The sequence below is a fragment of the Lithobates pipiens genome, unplaced genomic scaffold (genome assembly GCF_037356315.1).
Source record: "Lithobates pipiens isolate NorthernLeopardFrog02 unplaced genomic scaffold, aLitPip1_a1.2 Scaffold_35, whole genome shotgun sequence".
Classification (NCBI taxonomy): domain Eukaryota; kingdom Metazoa; phylum Chordata; class Amphibia; order Anura; family Ranidae; genus Lithobates; species Lithobates pipiens.
In genome coordinates this window covers 7,944,972-7,966,113 of record NW_027507811.1, presented here as the reverse complement: position 1 = coordinate 7,966,113, position 21,142 = coordinate 7,944,972, and the positions used below count along the sequence as shown (strand labels likewise).

Here is a 21,142-nt window from a genome sequence, read left to right as displayed (position 1 = left end):
GTTTGACGAACAAGCCTACACACGAGCGGACTGTCCGCTCAAACCAAGTTTCAGCGGACTGTCTTACGGGAATTCCGAAAAACTTTGTTCGTCAGACTGTCCGCTGAAACTGTCCGCTGAAGCCCACACACGAGCGGACTGTCCACTGAAACACTGTTCAGCGGACAAAGTTGGGCGAACATTCCGCCCGTGTGTACGCGGCCTAAGGCTCGCCAGTTTCTAAATGTCTTGCAGGACAATATAATGGGTCAGATGGTAGATGCACCAACTAGAAATGAAGCATTACTGGATCTACTGATTACCAACAATAAAAACCTGATCACGGATGTGGAAATATGGGGCAATTTAATAAACAGCGATCACAGGTCAATTGGATTCAGTATAAATCACACAAATAGGAAACATAAGGGAAATACAAAGACACTGAATTTCAAAAGAACCAACTTCCCTAAACTACGAACCTCGCTAGAAGATATAAATTGGGATAAAATCTTAGGAACAAAGAACACTGAGGAGAGGAGATGGGTTTGCTTTAAGAGCATATTAAATAAGGGCATTAGCCAATGCATCCCATTGGGTAATAAATTTAAAAGTCCTGGATGGCTTAAATCCAATGTAAAAATGCATATAAAAGTAAAGTAGAAGGCCTTCAAAAAATACAAGGTTGAGGGATCATCATCAGCATTCAGACTTTATAAATAATGCAACAACAAATGTAAGGGGACAATAAGGACGGCTAAGATAGATATATGAAAGACACATAGCGGAGGAGAGCAAAAAAAATCCAAAGAAATTCTTTAAGTATGTAAACAGTAAAAAAGGGAGAACCAACCCTATTGGCCCCATAAATAATAAGGAAGGACATCTGTCTACAGTCGACGGTGCTGGTCGTGGACACAGTGCATTTACAGTACCTGGCCGTGGGGTACGCTTGTCCCTTTTTCCTGCAGCTGCCCATGTTATTGAGCCACACCATGCAGAAGAGTTGGTGGAATGGATAACAAAGCTTCCTCATCCTCTGTCATCCAGGCTCAGAGTAGTTTGCCTGCCAATGCAGCTGTCAAAGCAGCCTATTCCATCGGCTCAATGTCAAGTCACTCCTTCCCTAACCATCATGCAAGGAGGAGTCCCCCGAACTATTCAACCACAGTTTCGGGTACATGCTGCAGAAGGATGCGCAGCGATTTGAAGTCTCTGATGATGGTATCCAGGTTGAGGAAGGCAGTAGCGTGAGCCCAGAGAGAGGGGATGCCCAAGGACAGCAATCTGGCAGTCATGTTCCCCCAGCTGCAGCATACTGCCAAGTTTGCTCCAGTGGTGAGAAGGGAGGGGATGATGAGATCACTGACTCGGCTTGGGTGCCTGATAGAAGGGAGGAGGAGGAGGCATATCAACAAGGTAGGATGCCCCCCAGGGGGCAGCTTAAGGGCAGCCGCTCTATTGCATCACACCGCAGAGCTAAGCAGGTGCAGGGCGCTGCCGACTCCCTGCATATTTTGAAAAGTTCCTTGGTGTGGGCCTTTTTTGACACGTGTGCAGCAGATTGCTGTTTGCAACATATGTCTGAAGCGTATCTAGAGTGGCCAAAACAGCAGCCACTTGGGCACCACATGCTTGACCAGACATATGATGACCTCACGTGCAGACCGTTGGCAACAGCCTTAAAATACCCACATCAAAGAACAAGGCGGACCTCTCCTTGCTCCTCATCAGCTGGGACCTCTGACCCCACTAGACCTCCAGTCCTCTCAGAAACCTGCACTGAGTGGAATGAAGATATAGAAATAGGTGTCCAAAGTACTTGCGGCCAATCTGCTAGTGGTACACCAACATCGGATTTTAGCAGGCACATTTCCCTACCCCAGTTGCTAAACCATAGAAAGAAATTCGGTCCCAGCCATCCACATGCTCAGGGTCTGAATGCTAGCTTGGCCAAATTGCTAGCACTGCAACTGCTGCCTTTTCAGCTGGTAGACTCTGCCCCCTTTCGTGAATTTGCGGTACCTCAGTGGCAGGTTCCCCAACGCCATTTCTTTTCACAGAAGGCATTCTGTCTCTCTACCAGCATGTGGAAGGCAATGTCTTGGCCTCGTTGGACAGGGCGGTCAGCAGTAAGGTGCATATTACTGCTGACTCACGGTCCAGCAGGCATGAACAGAGACATTACCTTTCTTTCATGGTGCAGTGGGTAACTCTGCTGGCAGCTGGGAAGGATGCAGGACAGGGTTCAGTATTGTTGGAGCTTGTTCTGCCACCACGCCTCCAAAATGCTAGTGGTGATTCTGCCACAGCTCTCTCCTCCACCCCCTCCTCTTCTTTCTCTATGGCCTCTTCCTCTGCAGATTTCTCCTCTAAACCAGTGGTGCTCTGTAGGCGTTCAAGGGGCTACGCAAGCACTCAGGCAAAAAGATGCCATGCGGTGCTTGAGTTTGTCTGCTTAGGGGACAGGAGCCACACTGGCGCAGAGATTCTGTCAGCTCTGCAGGGGCAGGCACAGAGGTGATTGACACCATGCCAGATTCAGCTAGGAATGGTTGTATGCATCAATGGCACCAACCTCCTCTCTGCCCTCCAACAGGGACACTTGACCCATGTTCCCTGTTTGGCTCACGTCCTAAATTTGGTGGTGCAGCGGTTCTGGAGCAGGTACCCGGGCTTACAGGATCTCCTGTGGTCATTTCATATAATGCCAGTGCTTGGCTGGCTGACATTTAAAGAGAATGCCACCTGCCCAAGAACAGCCTCATTTGTGACATGCCCACCAGGTGGAACTCAATGTTGGCAATGCTGCAGTGGCTGCACACGCAGCAGAGGGCCATCAATGAGTACCTGTGTGAGTATGGCACAAGGACAGGGTCAGGGGAGCTTGACATTTTTTCACCACACCAATGACTACTGATCAAGGATGCATGCATTTTCCTGTCACCATTTGAGGAGGCCACGCGGATGGTGAACAGTGACAATGCATGCATCACTGATACAGTCCCTTTTGTCTTCCTGTTGGAGCACACGCTTCATGGAATAATGGACAGGGCCCTTGAGGCAGAACAGTGGGAGGAAGAGGAGGACTTTCTTACCTCTCAAGGCCCCCTTTTATCAAGATACTAGTATTCCTGCAGGCCTGCTGATCACACAGGAAGAGGAGGAGGAGGATTGTGTCAGCATGGAGGATAACACTCAGCATCAGCAGCAGTCCCCAGAAACCCATGGAGTTGTACATGACTGGGAGGAGGTGGTTGAGGATCATGTGATCCTTAGTGACCCAGAGGACGCAGGATCGAATGTCTCTGCAAACCTACGCTGCATGGCCTCCCTGATCCTGCAAAGCCTGCAAAAAGACCCTAGGATTCGTGGTATCAAGGAGAGGGATCATTTCTGGCTGGCAACCCTTCTTGATCTACGTTACAAGGGTAAGGTTGCAGAACTTATCCAGCCTTCGCAGAGGGAGCAGAGGATGAAACATCTTTGGGAGGCCTTGCAGAAAGGTTTGTGAAATGCGTTTCCAGAGCCTGGGAGGTTTCAATTTCCTGGTGCTGGACAACGTGTTGCTGAGGCTTAGTTCAGTCACAGAAAGAGCGGTGGAGAAGGTGGCCGACTGACCAATGCCTTCAGGCAATTCTTCGGTCCTCAGAACCCAGGTCTGATCGGTTCCAGCAACCATCACCAGCGTCTGAATTCCATGGTGCAGGAATATCTAGGGGCAAGATCAGACTTGGAGACCTTTCCACCAGAACGTCCACTGGGTTACTGGGTCTTGAGGATGGACCACTGGAGGCGATTCAGTTCGCATTGTGCGCTATATAAGTATTTCATTCATTCATTCATTCAAAGCTTGCTCAATATGCAATCGAGCTTCTGGCCTGTCCTGCATCCATCGTTCTTTCTGAACGCACCTTCAATGCTGGAGGCTTTGTAACCGAGCACAGAGTGGACCTGTCCATAGACTCTGTTGATCGACTCACTTTCATAAAAATGAATCAGTCTTGGATCACCAGCTACCAAGCACCTGATGCTGATGTAACCGATTGATTTTTCGATGGATGTTTAACAGGGGCATGTAATTACATTTCTTGATATAATATTTCACAGCAGGACTCGTTCCAGCACCCACCAAGAGTAACTGTGAGGGCTTACCGTGTTCTGGTACCACCAACACCTAAGGACCTTTTTTCTGCAGAGTATATAGGACAGGCCATATAGTATATACAGGCGGTCCCCTATTTTCAAACATCCGACTTGCAAACGACTCCTACTTACAAACGGAGGGAGACAACAGGAAGTGAGGAAATCTACCCCTAAGAAGGAAAATTCTCTCCTGTAAGAGTTCATATGGGAAAAAGGTGTCTCCACTGATGCTTTCTCACCAATCCTTGTTTCCCTAATAACCCCAAATTTTCAAAATCCAATTGTCATTGGGACAGAAAGTGAGGTGAAATCTTCTGAACAGGGGTACAGACAGCAAAACAGATGTTACAGGGGTGATGATAACCCTTCCCTATGTTATCCAAAAAGCATAAAAAAATATTTTTTGGCTGGAGCTACACTTACAAAATGTTTTTAAAACGTTTTTTTGCATTGATCCATGTCCCCTGGGGCAGGACCCGAATCCCCAAACACTTTTTATGACAATAACTTGCATATTAGCCTTTAAAATTAGCACTTTCGATTTTTCACATTTGAGTCCCATAGACTTTAACGGGGTTCACGTGTTCGCACAAATTTTTGGTCAGTTCGCATGTTCTGCCACTAACCGAACCGGCGGGGGGGGGGGGGGGGGGGGGAGTGTTCGGCTCGCCCCTAATTAGCAGTAATCAGCATGGATTCATGAAGAATCGTTCTTGCCAAACCAATCTATTAACCTTTCTATGAGGAGGTGAGTTGCCATCTAGATAAAGGAAGGCCCGTAGAGGTGGTGTATCTGGATTTTGCAAAAGCATTTGACACAGTTCCCCACGTTTTAAACTACGTAGAGGGTTCTTTACTGTAAGAGCGTCAAGGATGTGGAATTCCCTTCCACAGGCGGTGGTCTCAGCGGTGAGCATCAATAGTTTAAAAAACTATTAGATAAGCACCTGAACTACTGCAACATACAGGGATATACAATGTAATACTGACATATAATCACACACATAGGTTGGACTTGATGGACTTGTGTCTTTTTTCACCCTCACCTACTATGTAACTCTGATATTTTCTATGTGATCTGACATCATAAATACTTCTATGTTACAGATGTTATTTTCTGCCATTCTGTTGGTTTAGGGTGAAGATCTGATGAATGTGAAAGTTGAGGGTGAAGATCTGATGAACATGAAAGTTGAGGGTGAAGTAGAAGAGACGTATGTGAGGGATGATCAGCAATATACGGAGGAGGCTGGAATGACGAGGACATTCTTAGAGGAGGACACTCCTACAGAGATCAGCACAGGTGACCCATCATATATTCTTCTCTTATCTCTGCTCTGTTACTGCTCACTGATTGGTCCAGAGTAGGGCGGGAGCTGAGTGATATTGACCTTCATTTTAGTTTTATAGTAGAACGGGAGATGGGTGATAACATGAAACTCTATTTAACAATCTTGTTGCAATGAAAAGTAAGTGGTGAGAGAATTGGTCTGGGTTCAGTTCGCAGGAAGATTCCCGCACCACACCTGAAATCGGCCAACTCAGAACATAGCTTTAGAAACCCTTTGATGTTTATGGGAGCCTATTTTTGTATTTATTTTCTGGCTTCCACCAGCGGACTTTCCATTAATGAGCAGAACGTTTTAAATCGGCTACATTAATGAGGCCCTTTGACTGAAGAGGTGAAGAGTCCCAGGTGGTTGGAACCCTATGATCACTTGTTCTATAGTAAAGGGTCTGCAGGTCTGAACTTTGACCCTCTTGTCTATCAGAGATCACATGACCCAGTGCCTAGGCTTGTGGTTGTGTGAAGAGCATGGACCTCCCAGTCCCCCATTGGTTCCTGCTCTTCTGACAAGGCTGTGTAAATGTAGAAGTGATCTGGGAGGAGGACCAAAGAACTGAAGTGGGGGGAAAAGTCCCGGCTGGTTGGGACCTCCACAGAGAACATCTCCTCACTCATATCTACCTGATCCAGATGGGATCTTGATGGAAGTGAACTAACCCTCTCATATCTATTGATGATGTTTTTATATTTTTCCAGGACACGCCATGGAGAAACCCTCAAAGGATCGTCTCACTTTATCTCCAGGTTGTAGAATGGAAGATGAGGACATCACAGGAGATTGTGGAGGAGAAAAGACAATGATCTCCACTATGGATGGTGGACTTCACAGTGTGGATAGACCATGGAATCCCTCCGACTCTGAGCAACCTCGTACTGTGGGGGATTGGGCCGGGATTCAGGAGGAGAAGGAACGTTCCTGTAACGATTGTGGGGAAAGTTTTAGCTCTGAATCTGATCTTATTATACATCAGAGATCTCACACCGGTGAAAAACTTCATTGCTGTTCAGAGTGCGGGAAATGTTTCCCCCATAAAGCAGGACTAGTCAAACATCATAGATCTCACACAGGGGAGAAACCGTATTCCTGTCCTGAGTGTAGGAAAACATTTTCGCAGAAGAATGGTCTTTACACACATCAGAGATCGCACACTGGTGAAAAGCCGTATTCCTGTCACGAGTGCGGAAAATGTTTTACACGGAAATCAGTACTTGTGATACATCAAAGATCTCACACGGGGGAGAAGCCGTTTTCCTGTTCTGAGTGCGGGAAATGCTTTCCCCATAAATCAGACCTGGCCAGACATTACAAATCTCACACAGGGGAGAAGCCGCATTCCTGCACCAAGTGTGGGAAATGTTTTCAAAACAGACCAGACCTTGTTAAACATGAAAGATCTCACACAGGGGAGAAGCCGTATTCCTGTCCTGAGTGCGGGAAAACATTTTCCCAGAAGAACCATGTATCTACACATCAGAGATTGCACACTGGTGAAAAGCCGTATTCTTGCCTTGAGTGTGGGAAATATTTTTCAGATAGGGCCAATTTTTTGAGACATCAGAGATCTCACACGGGCGAGAAGCCGTATTCCTGCTCTGTGTGCGGGAAATGTTTTCAAGAGAAATCAGACCTTGGTAAACATCAAAGATCTCACACAGAGGAGAAACCATATCCTTGCTCTGAGTGCGGGAAAACATTTTCCCAGAAGACCCATCTATCTGCACATCAGAGATTGCACACGGGTGAAAAGCCGTATTCTTGCCTTGAGTGTGGGAAATATTTTGCAGATAAAGCCAATTTTTCGAGACATCAGAAATCTCACACGGGCGAGAAGCCGTATTCCTGCTCTGCGTGTGGGAAATGTTTTCAAGAGAGATCAGACCTTGGTAAACATCAAAGTTCTCACACAGGCGAGAAACTGCATTCATGCCCTGAGTGTGGGAAATGTTATACATGGAAATCAGACCTTGTTATACATCAAAGGTATCACACGGGGGAGAAACCGTATCCTTGCTCTGAGTGCGGAAAATGTTTTTTCAATAAAGCAGATCTGGCAAGACATGGCAGATCTCACACAGGGGAGAGGCCGTTTTCCTGTCCTGAGTGCGGGAAATGTTTTATACAGAAGTCCCATCTTTACAGACATCAGAGAATCCACACAACCCCCGAGGTGAATTAGTGTCCTGAGTGCAGAAAATGTCTTCTAGAGATCACTAAAGACTTCAAAGTTCTGTCTGGCTTCCTCTGCTAGGAGAGAGAAGGAGGGGGCGTCGCTGCCGGTTGGGTCCCTCTAGGAGAGAGAAGGAGGGGGTGTCACTGCCGGTTGCATCCCTCTAGGAGAGAGAAGGAGGGGGTGTCACTGCTGGTTGGGTCTCTCTAGGAGAGAGAAGGAGGGGGTGTCGCTGCCGGTTGGGTCCCTCTAGAAGAGAGGAGGAGGGGGTGTCACTGCCGGTTGGGTCCCTCTAGGAGAGAGAAGGAGGGGGTGTCAATGCCGGTTGGGTCCCTCTAGGAGAGAGAAGGAGGGGGTGTCAATGCCGGTTGGGTCCTTCTAGGAGAGAGAAGGAGGGGGTGTCACTGCCGGTTGGGTCCCTCTAGGAGAGAGGAGGAGGGGGTGTCACTGCCGGTTGGGTCCCTCTAGGAGAGAGGAGGAGGGGGTGTCACTGCTGGTTGGGTCCCTCTAGGAGAGAGGAGGAGGGGGTGTCACTGCCGGTTGGGTCCCTCTAGGAGAGAGAAGGAGGGGGTGTCACTGCCGGTTGGGTCCCTCTAGGAGAGAGGAGGAGGGGGTGTCACTGCTGGTTGGGTCCCTCTAGGAGAGAGGAGGAGGGGGTGTCACTGCTGGTTGGGTCTCTCTAGAAGAGAGAAGGAGGGGGTGTCACTGCTGGTTGGGTCCCTCTAGGAGAGAGGAGGAGGAGGTGTCACTGCTGGTTGGGTCCCTCTAGGAGAGAGAAGGAGGGGGTGTCACTGCTGGTTGGGTCCCTCTAGGAGAGAGAAGAAGGAGGTGTCACGGCTGGTTGGGTTCCTCTAGGAGGAGGGGGTGTCACTGCTGGTTGGGTTTCTCTAGGAGAGAGAAGGAGGGGGTGTCACTGCTGGTTGGGTCTCTCTAGAAGAGAGAAGGAGGGGGTGTCACTGCTGGTTGGGCCCCTCTAGGAGAGAGAAGGAGGGGGTGTCACTGCCGGTTGGGTCCCTCTAGGAGAGAGAAGGAGGGGGTGTCACTGTCGGTTGGGTCCCTCTAGGAGAGAGAAGGAGGGGTGTCACTGCTGGTTGGGTTCCTCTAGGAGAGAGAAGGAGGGGGTGTCACTACTGGTTGTGTTCCTCTAGGAGAGAGAAGGAGGGGGTGTCACTCCTGGTTGGATTCCTCTAGGAGAGAGAAGGAGGGGGTGTCACTGCCGGTTGGGTCCCTCTAGGAGAGAGAAGGAGGGGGAGGTGTCACTGCTGGTTGGGTTCCTCTAGGAGAGAGAAGGAGGGGGTGTCACTCCTGGTTGGGTTCCTCTAGGAGAGAGAAGGAGGGGGTTTCACTGCTGGTTGGGTCCCTCAAGGAGAGAGGAGGAGGGGGTGTCACTGCTGGTTGGGTCTCTCTAGGAGAGAGAAGGAGGGGGTGTCAATGCTGGTTGGGTCCCTCTAGGAGAGAGAAGGAGGGGGTGTCACTGCTGGTTGGGTCTCTCTAGGAGACAGAAGGAGGGGGTGTCACTGCCGGTTGGGTCCCTCTAGCAGAGAGAAGGAGGGGGTGTCACTGCTGGTTGGGTCCCTCTAGGAGAGAGAAGGAGGGGATGTCACTGCTGGTTGGGTCCCTCTAGGAGAGAGAAGGAGGGGGTGTCACTGCTGGTTGGGTCCCTCTAGGAGAGAGAAGGAGGGGGTGTCACTGCTGTTTGGTTCCCTCTAGGAGAGAGAAGGAGGGGGTGTCACTGCCAGTTGGGTCCCTCTAGGAGAGAGAAGGAAGGGGTGTCACTGCTGGTTGGGTCCCTCTAGGAGAGAGAAGGAGGGGGTGTCACTGCCGGTTGTGTCCCTCTAGGAGAGAGAAGGAAGGGGTGTCACTGCCGGTTGGGTTCCTCTAGGAGAGAGAAGGAGGGGGTGTCACTGCTGGTTGGGTCCCTCTAGGAGAGAGGAGGAGGGGGTGTCACGGCTGGTTGGGTTCCTCTAGGAGAGAGAAGGAGGGGATGTCACTGCCGTTTGGTTCCCTCTAGGAGAGAGAAGGAGGGGGTGTCACTGCCGGTTGGGTCCCTCTAGGAGAGAGAAGGAAGGGGTGTCACTGCTGGTTGGGTCCCTCTAGGAGAGAGAAGGAGGGGGTGTCACTGCCGGTTGTGTCCCTCTAGGAGAGAGAAGGAAGGGGTGTCACTGCCGGTTGGGTTCCTCTAGGAGAGAGGAGGAGGGGGTGTCACGGCTGGTTGGGTTCCTCTAGGAGAGAGAAGGAAGGGGTGTCACTGCCGGTTGGGTTCCTCTAGGAGAGAGGAGGAGGGGGGTGTCACGGCTGGTTGGGTCCCTCTAGGAGAGAGAAGGAGGGGGTGTCACTGCCGGTTGTGTCCCTCTAGGAGAGAGAAGGAAGGGGTGTCACTGCCGGTTGGGTTCCTCTAGGAGAGAGAAGGAGGGGATGTCACTGCCGGTTGCGTCCCTCTAGGAGTGAGAAGGAGGGGGTATCACTGCCGGTTGCGTCCCTCTAGGAGAGAGAAGGAGGGGGTGTCCCTGCCGGTTGCGTCCCTCTAGGAGAGAGAAGGAGGGGGTGTCACTGCCGGTTGGGTCCCTCTAGGAGAGAGAAGGAGGGGGTTTCACTGCCGGTTGCGTCCCTCTAGGAGAGAGAAGGAGGGGGTGTCACTGCTGGTTGTAAGCTCACCTTGATCTACACCTCAGAAAACACGTGGCTGAGCGCTCCTTTGATCTTTATCATGGAAGAAACACTTTATCAGAAAATGAGAGATCACTAAAGTCTTCAAAGTTCTGTCTGGATTACTCTGCTAGGAGAGAGAAGGAGGGGGTGTCACTGCTGGTTGGGTCCCTTTAGCAGTGTAGTCTGATCTTCAGCAGAGGCTTCAAAGAAAGACATCATGGTGAGAGAGGATGTAGATATTGCTTGTGGTTGAAGAGAAGGGGAGATCAGACTACATGACAGGACTGACCATTTTGGTGCAGTACTTATCAGCTTGCGGAAGAATCTTAATTTGCTTGGAGAAAGTGGGAAATATGATATTAACTGATGTAAAATTTTATATTTAAGTGATAACATTTTTTAATATGAAACAAATGATAAATAAAGTTTCCATGCTTAAACTCGTGATATTATTTCTAAGTTGGTTGATGAAAGTCAGCCTTCAGATTTGTGTTATGAAATGTTCTTTTCTTTTCCTTTTATTCCTTCTTCTAACACTACAAGTAAGGTCGATCCTGTAGGATTTAGTTTTATGCCCCGTACACACGATAGGATTTTCCGACAACAAAATCCATGGTTTTTTTTTTCAGACGAATTTTGGCTCAAGCTTGTCTTGCATACACACGGTCACAGAAATCTTGTCGGAAATTCCGAACGTCAAGAACGCGGTGACGTACAACACGTGCGACGAGCCGAGAAAAATGAAATTCAATAGCCGGTGCGGCTCTTCTGCTTGATTCCGAGCATGCGTGGAACTTTATGCATTGGAATTGTCTACACACGATCGGAATTTACGACAACGGATTTTGTTGTCGGAAAAATTTGAGATCCAGATCTCAAATTTTCTGCGACGGAAATTCCGATAGAAAATGTCCGATGAAGCCTACACACAGTCGGAATTTCCGACAACAAAGTCTTACCGAACATTTTCTGTCGGAAAATCCTATCCTGTGTATGGGGCATTAATCTTACTCTTGTGTCTAAAGCCCCGTACAAGCGGTCGGACTTTCCGATCGGATCATGTTGTCAGAAAATCCGATCGTGTGCAGGCTCCGTCAGACTTTTTACGTCGGAATTTCCGACACACAAAGTTTGAGAGCTGGATCTCAAATTTTCCAACAACAAAATCCGATCTCGTAAATTCTGATGGAGTCCTGGACTTTCTTTCTCTCTCTCAGATATGTACTCCTCAGGCCACCAATTTTGGCTTTTAAATAGGGGATGTCTGCACTGGGGACCACCAGCTTCACCAACTCCAGCAGTTTCTTCAGCGCTGCCTGCCTGTTTCATTTATTATTGTAATGGGGGTGTTTCACCTGCCACAGACAGGGCAGCTCGTTGTACTTGTCTATGAAAATTGGGAAAAACTATGATCTTTGAACCCATCCATTTTCTCTGCAAGACACAACACAAGACAAACCCTAATGTCAGGCTAAACTCTCCTAATCTTGACCCAATATAGGCCTCAATCTATAAGCAGTATAGGCCACTGATGTTCCAAGTTTAAATTGTACCTTCGTTCTAACGATCGTCAATTCCGATACTCCATCCTCCACTCAGAGATCGTACGCAAGACGCACGCGTGTTAGGTTTTACATACACTGGGCATGCGTGGAACTCCGCCCGCCCCTGACCTTCTTTCTAGTCTATTTCCTGCCCTTTCTCTTTCGGCGCAGTGGAAAGAGCACATGGCAGAGACACAGCAGGCGCGTGCTAATTACAGCAACAAAGAGGACGAGGAAAGCCCAGAGCCAGAAACGTCCCGATCCCGGAGGAGAAGATTTAAGGCCTCATATATGTCCTTTGCAGAGATCGTGGAGATGGTGGACATCTTGAAGAGGGCCAACTATGATGGGAAGTATGGACCTTACCCAAACCCAAATGTGAGAAAGACCTAAATCATGACTAAAGTTGTGAAGAGTCCGCAGAATTTTGGGGTACGATGATCCAAGGATCAACTGAGGGAAACGCTGGTCAGACCTGAAACTGAGGGAGCACAATCAGTACAGAAAGATCAAGTGAGTTCTTCAAAAAAGTAAGTAGTTGTCGTGTGTTGATATTATTATTATTATTGCTTGCATACTGCTCCATGTGCTTTTCTTTAGTGTTTTACAGTTTAAAATGGCCACTTTCATGTTCATGGGTTTAATCGGTCGTAGGAAACATCGTTTGTTCGGCCACTAAAATTACGAAGTTGTGAAGTTGCAGTTAACTACATTTGTTCAGGCCTAGTTCTAGTCAAAGAAGTTTGTTGTCTAGATGGGTTTGTAACTAGAATGAAATGCAAACTTGATTCAGTGTAAAGGAGAGGACACTCAATAGCTGTTTACACATCTGGACTCAGGAGCACTAGTGTGGGACACCAGAACACCCTTTTTATTAGGGTGTCCCACACACATGCTCCAGTGGATACTATAGGGGTGTCTCCATCTGTGAAACTTGCACAAAACAGGTAAGTATTCCAACTTTAGAAAGTGTCAAAAATAATGTTATCAGCTTTGAACTCTGCCAAAAAACACAATTGTACGACACTTCCAAGCAATGTTTCAGATTCCTATTTCTGCCCTCAAATATCGGTGTGCTAAGTATTCCTTTTTTTACAGTATCATAGGGGAGAGAAGACTCGGGACGTTTGAGGATACCAGGGACCCCCCACCTCCGAAAGAAGGGGAAATATCAAAACCAGAAGCAGAGGAGGAGGAAGGAGAGATTGTTGAAATTGGCGAAATTGTCACCACAACAGGTGAGTGTCTGAGACCACAGCTTCAAGTAATAGATTTATGCCTGCATTTTTGTAATACATGGTGTGTTTTTTGGTTTATTTTTAGGTGATGTGGATGTTGTGAAAGAAGAATGTAATTTTACCAGTGAAAGTGCCCAGATCCTCATCAGGGAGATAATGGGGTGCAATCGCGATTTCGAAAAATCTTAAGAAAAGCATCAATAATGTTCAACAAAAAATGAAGAACATCATTAATGTTTTAGGCAGAACTAGCTAGCATTGATTTGAGATTTGAAAAAACTGTTTTAAATTTTTTCAAAAGCCAAATTTGGAAGATGCACACAGTGTGTCAACATGTGCTATCTGCCATCATGGGGGATCAATGTACGCGTTTTGTGGATGCAACCCCTTCCACGCTACTAAAGTGGCTGAGATGAAGGGGTTGCACCCCCAAAACACGTACATTGATCCCCTATGATGGGAGATAGCACAGTAGGCATGAGATCAGGAGGAAAATCCCTAGTTTGAAATACAATTTGTGTGCATCTTCCAAATTTGGCTTTTACAGAGGTGACACCCCATGTGATGAAGGCAATATCAACACAGTTTGTACATACTCATGTCTGATATTGCCTTCACTTTTCTAAGTTGAACTTTGTAAGTTCCTGAGGTGTGTATGTTATGCTTTGAAACATGCCTGTTTTAACAAAAATGGCTAGATATATTAATTTTACCAAAAATAATGTTATATACACCAAATATGTTGGTTTGTTGAGAAACCCTTTTATAAACGCACATGTGAATGTGCTTAGAGTAAAAAGTTTTATTATCATCAACAATGTGTGGCTTTTTCTTTCAATGCTCAAAAGCAGTTTTCGTCGTAAAGTTGGTGTTTTCTGTGACAATGGGTGTTATTTACTAAAGGCAAATCCACTTTTGCAGTGCACTTGTAGTTCAAAGTGGATTTGCCTTTAGTTTTAATTTGCCCCAATCGCGCCATTTTCACGACTTCACACATTTCTGTCACGGTGCTGAAAATGAGGAATATTTGTGTCAGTAATGCACTACATACATTAATAACAAAAATAAGGTGTGTGTGTAGCAGACCCACAACATAATAATAATATTATCTGAAGAAGAGACCTCATGTCTCAAAGAAATTTGGTTTGCACTGTTAAAGAAAAAGGCCCAAAAAAATAAAACCTAGGAGACAGCTAAAAGAAACCCAAGAGGTAAATGAAAACAAATATTATTGCAGTTTCAAATATAAATGCATTTAAAAAAAATGTCTCTCAGACATTGTCTGGCATATCAATGACTCCCCTACCCGCAAAGTGCTCCATGTATCTGCTTCTGACCTCGCGGGTGTTGTGGAGGGGCCAGCTTCAAGTGCCGTCAGGTTGGAAAGTCGGCCTCAGGCCCAACTGAGGCCACATAGTTTGGTGATTTATTTCTGAGAAAATTGTGCAGAATGCAGCAGGCAAGCACAATATTGTTCAGTTTATATTCCACAATGTGGATTGGAATAAAAAATAGGTGGAACCAGCTGCCCATTATCCCAAAAGTGTTCTCCACCACTCTTCTGGCTCAGGCCAGCCAGTAATTAAAAACCCTCTGGTCCGAGGTGAGGGTCTTCATAGGGAATGGCCGCATAACATGGTCCCCCAGTGCAAAGGTTTCATCGGCGACGAAGACGAAGGGGAGTCCTTCCACATTGTCTTCTGGAGGTGGCAAGCCCAAGCTGCCATTCTGGAGATGCCAGTAGAACTCCGTCTGGGCGATCACTCCACCATCCGACATCCGGCCATTTTTTCGCACGTCTGCATAGAAGAACTCATAAGTAGCTGACACCACCGCCAACATCACTATACTATTATACCCCTTGTAATTATAACAGTAGGACCCCGAGTTGGGGGGGTGGGAAGATGTGGACGTGTTTCCCATCAATTGCACCTCCACAATTTGGAAAGTCCCAACAGGTGACAAAGTGGGAGGCCACAGTCTGTCATTCCTGTGGCGTTGAAGGAAACTGTGGCATCAACCAAGAAAAAAAAAGTAATTTTGCACTTAAACATTGCAAGCAGATTAGACACAAACATTTTTGGCCAACATAAGTATAACATTTATTGAAATTAGCATTTAAAGACAAAAGTATAAGGTCCACTTATCAGATTCCTCACCCCATCTGATGGCCCATTGCAAAAATTTAGGGGGGGTGGGGAGATGTTTTGGACAGATAACCCTCTCCACTTAATTGAGAGCTGAATGCCTAAATAATATGTGTTAACATTGGCCAGCCTCTCCTTACTTACACTATTGGCAGCCCACTGGACAGGTAAGAAGTGTCATAATAAAAAAAAAAAAATACACACTGAAAAAATGCAAGCACATTTTTACATTCTGCTATTACCTATCAAGATAATAATAAGAGAAACAAACTTTAAACAGTAGAATTTTAAAGTATTCAGGCAGGCCCTTGCGCTACATGCTTTGGTGAATTCATCCATAAATCTGACCACAAAAGAGGTAGGTATAGTGTGTATGGGTTGGCAAAGTCAGAAGATAGAGGATTGCTATCAGCTGACTTAGCGGTTGGGGGGAGGGAGGCTTCCAAATGAGTTTGGGCCAGCAAAAAAACGCCTCTGACACTCTGCATGAATTTAAGGACACACATAACATTTGTACACGTTTTAGGGGGTGTTTAGGGGAAAGCAATACTATGGAGCTGACAAAATACATTGCTAAGTGACTAGGCTATAGGTGTATATGGGCCCAGGAGAGCATGGTGGGGAGGTTAGTGAAGGCAAATATGCATGAAGGACTAAAAGGCAACTTTAAAAGCTTCCAGCATGCATGAAGACAAAGGGGCACAGCATATTACAGCATATTACAATCATGGTAATTAGGGAATGAGGAAAGAAATACAATACATTAGCAAACATTTAATACATAGAATGTGATGTTAAAGGAGAAAACGTACATTAATATAGTCCTTCTGCAGGACCTGAATGATGGCAGAACAGGTCTCTGGAATAATGATCCCCAGAGCTTGGGGGGAGATGCCTGTAGAGAACTTGAAGCCCTGAAGGCTTCTCCCCGTCGCCAAGTACCGCAATGTGGCAACTAGCCTCTGCTCCGGAGTGATGGCTTGCCGCATGCAGGTATCCTGCCTGCTGATATAAGGGGTCAGCAAAGCCAACAAGACGGTGAAAAACGGGGTCCGTCATCTGGAGATAATTCCTGAAATCATCGAGATTATTCTCCCGGATCTCACGAAGCAAAGGCATGTGCGAGAACTGGTCAACCAATTCTTCGTCCATGGACTCCTCCTCGTCCTGTTCATAGACTGGGCTTGTGTCAAAGCTAGAAGCCCAACACCAAGCCCCTGCACAGCACAAACTCAATGACGAGTACGTACATGCAACATGTCTTCAAAACGGTCAGCTGGTCAGAACAGACTAACAGAAAGCACTGAAAAACACCTCACCGCGTTCTTGACGATCGGAAATTCTGACAACTTTGTCCGACCGTGTGTATGCAAGACAAGTTTGAGCCAACATCCATCGGAAAAAAATCTGAGGGATTTTGTTGTCGGAATGTCCGATCGTGTGTACAGGGCATAAGGCTGGGCATTCACGGTGGAATTTCGAAAGAATTTTCTTTTGCAAATCAGTAAATTTGTGCGTTTTGTGATCCGATTGGCACCGCCATTGATTTAGAAATTCGGCCAACCAAGCCTTCAATTTCACCTCATGCTGCTACAGAAAATAATTTTCTTTTCTTTCCGGGAATTTTGTTTTCTTGCCCTTGCGCATTTCTTTTTGGATTACATTTCTCGCAAGATTCTCCCATCATTGATTAGAAAATTGTTTCGTTTTTCAAAAAATTTACAACATGTCTGAATACTCAAATTTAATTGGCGCACGAAAATCAGCTGTTGCTGCAACCCCACTAATGGTGCGAAATACGAACGAACATTTTTAGATAAGATTTTCGAAAGAAAATGCTTTCGAAAATTCGACCCATCTATGGCCTGCCTAAACCTTTTTCTGGCACTTGCTTCTTACAAGTTAAAATCAATATTTATTGCTAGAAAATTGCTCATTAATTTTTTGTGGCAGAGACCCTACAGAATAAAATGGTAACAATAAACAAAACAGTAAAGTAAGCCCATATTTTTTCGTATAATGTGAAAGATGATGTTACCGCGAGAATGGTGATCTTTATTCTGAGCAAAATAATGTGATTCTCAGTTTAGCCCAAATTGTGCAGCTCTACTACGAGGCCTTTGTCTGGGCTGCAGTTCCTCTGAGCGCCACAGGGTGGTAATCATGCGTATAACATAGAGACAGGAAGTCTCTATGGAAGACAGGAAGTGATGTCAGGTATAAATAGGAAGTTCAAAGTGAGAGGTGAGTCAGGAGGAAGTAAAGAGGAGACATTGCTGGAAGTGGCATTAGAGGAGGTAATAAGATCTTATTTTCTATTTACACCCAGTAACCCCCCGTCATGTCCATCCTCTTCCTCCATAGTCACTGTGACGTCTTTTATCTCCTGCAGATGACGATACACACATATATAGTGTGGGAACCTAGATTAACCCCTTCAGGGTCAGAACATTCCCCCACTTGCCGGGCCGGAACATTTCCCTCATTTTTGAGATGTGTCACCTGTCGTACCTTAGTAGTCCCTTCTACTGAGGGATGAGATTTGGATTCGGAATCTACTGAAATTTGACTCCAATTGGCAGGATTTGATTGTTGGTGGAATTTGTGGTTAACCCATATTGCCTTGTGTAGCCTTCGCCCATGGTCAGCAACCTCATAGCAGCCAATAATGGGGATGAAGTGTGGATAACCCCATCCCTGACTATAAGAGGGGATCTGAGATCAGCCAATAATGGGCAAGGAGGTAGGACAAAATATAACAGGTTTGCAGGGGGCAAAAACACTACAAATGCCAATAAACCTAAACCATGTGCAAATTACCACTAACATCAACCCACATGTTATCCCCATACAGCCTCATGCTAATAATGTACAACCAGTAAAGTCCAGATAATTCTCCGCTATCTCTCTTCAGAGAAACCCGCATAGATCACATGACCACATCACTGAGGATGGAGGAGGACTGGAGTCACATGACTGAGAGGATAATAAACCTCACCCTGGAGATCATCTACCTGCTGACCGGAGAGGTGAGGAGGATTCTGGGAGGTCACATGACATCACTCTTATCTCTATTAATAAAACACAGACCTGACCGGAGAGGTGAGGAGGATTCTGGGAGGTCACATGACATCACTCTTATCTCTATTAACAAAACACAGACCTGACCGGAGAGGTGAGGAGGATTCTGGGAGGTCACATGACATCACTCTTATCTCTATTAATAAAACACAGACCTGACCGGAGAGGTGAGGAGGATTCTGGGAGGTCACATGACATCACTCTTATCTCTAGTAATAAAACACAGACCTGACCGGAGAGGTGAGGAGGATTCTGGGAGGTCACATGACATCACTCTTATCTCTATTAATAAAACACAGACCTGACCGGAGAGGTGAGGAGGATTCTGGGATTCTAACATGATATTCCTATTGGTTCCTCAATACAGAGATTTCCTCTTGTGAAGTCAGGTGATCATATGACCATCACAGTGCCTCCATGTGACTCCCTAAAACCCGAGAGACACAACATGGAGAAGATTCTAGAAGTCACCAAGAAGATGATGGAGCTGCTGACAGGAGAGGTGAGGAGGATTCTGGGAATTCTGGGACATTATCCAGTAACAGACAAGGGATGTGTCTGGATGGTGACTGTATCATTGTGTGTGTCAGGTTCCTATAAGGTGTCAGGATGTCACTGTCTATTTCTCCATGGAGGAGTGGGAGTATTTAGAAGGACACAAGGATCTCTACAAGGACGTCATGATGGACAATCAGCCGCCCCTCACATCACCGGGTAAGAGGAGACTTTATTGTAAAGGAGAGAGCAGTACGGAGGCTCCACCCATCCCCCATCATCTGATAAACACATAGAAACAATGTATTCAGTCAGTGTGTGTGTTTCCTACAGATGGATCCAGTAATGGGAACCCCCCAGAGAGATGTCCCCGTCCTCTGTATTCCCGGGATTCCACACAGGAAGGTCACACCATCCCCCACCATCATCAGGTAGATGAGGAACAATCACGGATAGTTAAGATTTAAACACAAAAGTGTTTGTTACAATGAATGTTTTATTATATATTCAGATTGAAAATCTTGGGGATGATAATATTGTTGTGAAAGAAGAGTTTAAAGAAGAGGATGAGGAGTATGATGTGGCTCACTATCTTAAGGTAGGTGATTGACAATTATTGGTAGTTATATTTTCTACACAAGTGTGTTTTTTTACGGTGAATGTTTTATTATATATTCAGAGTGGAAATCTCGGGGGTGATAATATTGTTGTTAATGAAGGGTATGAAGATGAAGAGTATGGTGTGATGAAGGACAAGGACATCATGGTGGATCCAACAAATACCAGAATCCCACCAGAGAGATGTCCCCGTCCTCTGGATTCCACACAGGAAGGTCTCACCATCCCCCACCATCATCAGGTAGGTGGAGTTGAGGGTCGGGAACATAAAGTGATTGAACACTCTGACATGTGGAGATGATGTGTGGACTCTACAAGATGATATTTTCTATGTGATCTCACATCATAAATACTTCTATGTTACAGATGTGATTTTCTGCCATTCTGTTGGTTTAGGGTGAAGATCTGATGAACATGAAAGTTGAGGGTGAAGTAGAAGAGACGTATGTGAGGGATGATCAGCAATATACGGAGGAGGCTGGAATGACGAGGACATTCATAGAGGAGGACACTCCTACAGAGATCAGCACAGGTGACCCATCATATATTCTTCTCTTATCTCTGCTCTGTTACTGCTCACTGATTGGTCCAGAGCAGGCTTATAACTCTGTGATAACATAGCAGTCTTATTCGGGTGAAAAGTAAGAAGTGACTTATCTTTGGTTCAGGCTTTACCAAGCCTGAGATTTGGAAATCAAGAACCTAGCTTCCTAAACCCAATGACATCTATGGGAACCTATTTTTGTATGTTTTTCTGGCCTTTTCGGGGGCAGTCTGCAAGTGGACTGATGTACAGTGCCATTGGTTGCTAGGATGCAAGCAGTCGCCAGCGTATTAGCAACCAGCAAGCGGAAAGTTGCAATTAATGAAGGACTTCCAGCTGCACCAGCCAGGGGATTAACCAAACCTGGCCACTTTGCTCGTCCATTCAGCGAGCTGCAATCACCTTTGGCGCAGGTCAAACTTCTGGTCAACCCAAAGTCCCTTTCTAGTAAGGTTGTTTTTTTTTTTTCTTCCAGTTGTGTATTGGCTTTTTATGTAAGTCTTCTTTCTTTTCTACTACTGTTGTGTTACTCTGTCAACTACTTGCTGATGGGCGACTCATACCGGCACAATCGCATACAATGGGGAAAATAATGATTGGCTCCCCTGAAGATTGTGTAAGTTTTGCCCACTTACAAAGAAATGAAGGGTCTATAATTTTTATCATAGGTGTAATATTAACCAAAAATCCAGAAAAAACACCATATAAATGTTATAAATGGAGTTGCAGTTCAGTGAGTAAAATAAGTATTCGATCCCCAAGCAAAACATGACTTAGTAGTTGGTGGAGAAACCCTTGTTGGCGAATCACAGAGGTCAGACGTTTCTTGTAGGTGGTGACCAGGTTTGCAGACATCTCAGGAGGGATTTTGGTCCACTCTTCTTCACAGATCTTCTCTAGATCCTTAAGGTTTCTTGGTTGTCGCTTGGTAACTCAAAGTTTCAGCTCCCTCCATAAAATTTCGATAGGATTAAGGTCTGGGGAACGGCTAGGCCACTTCATGACCCTTATGTGCTTCTTCTTGAGCTTCTACTTTGTTGCCTTGGCGGTATGTTTTGGGTCATTGTGATGCTGGAAGACCCATCCATGACCCATCTTCAGTGTTCTGGCTGAGGGAAGAAGGTTCTCATCCAAGATTTTACAATACATGGCCCCATTCATTGGCCCATCAATGCGGCAAAGTTG

The 21,142-nt window shown here is 46.2% G+C and overlaps 3 protein-coding genes across 4 annotated transcripts in view; 2 read left to right on the top strand and 1 right to left on the bottom strand.

Moving 5' to 3' along the window:
* The window catches only part of LOC143955711 (uncharacterized), a 338,238-nt gene that overhangs the window by 200,003 nt on the left and 117,093 nt on the right, over positions 1 to 21,142 (bottom strand). The window lies entirely within an intron of this gene.
* Positions 1 to 21,142, top strand: part of LOC143955807 (uncharacterized) — a 99,000-nt gene that overhangs the window by 10,097 nt on the left and 67,761 nt on the right. Inside the window, exons 1-5 of one of the 2 annotated variants that reach the window (XM_077465928.1) lie at positions 18,026 to 18,248; positions 18,668 to 19,014; positions 19,129 to 19,226; positions 19,307 to 19,393; positions 19,475 to 19,654. In XM_077465928.1, the coding sequence (XP_077322054.1) occupies positions 18,930 to 19,014; positions 19,129 to 19,226; positions 19,307 to 19,393; positions 19,475 to 19,654 (450 nt within the window). In that variant the 5' untranslated portion in view covers positions 18,026 to 18,248; positions 18,668 to 18,929. Of the gene's footprint in view, positions 1 to 18,025; positions 18,249 to 18,667; positions 19,015 to 19,128; positions 19,227 to 19,306; positions 19,394 to 19,474; positions 19,655 to 21,142 lie in introns of those variants that run through there. The other variant, XM_077465927.1, reaches the window with a different exon arrangement.
* Positions 5,905 to 10,728, top strand: LOC143955765 (uncharacterized). The gene has a single exon (XM_077465888.1). The coding sequence runs from the start codon at positions 6,178 to 6,180 to the stop codon at positions 7,648 to 7,650; it is 1,473 nt and encodes a 490-aa protein (XP_077322014.1). The 5' UTR covers positions 5,905 to 6,177; the 3' UTR covers positions 7,651 to 10,728.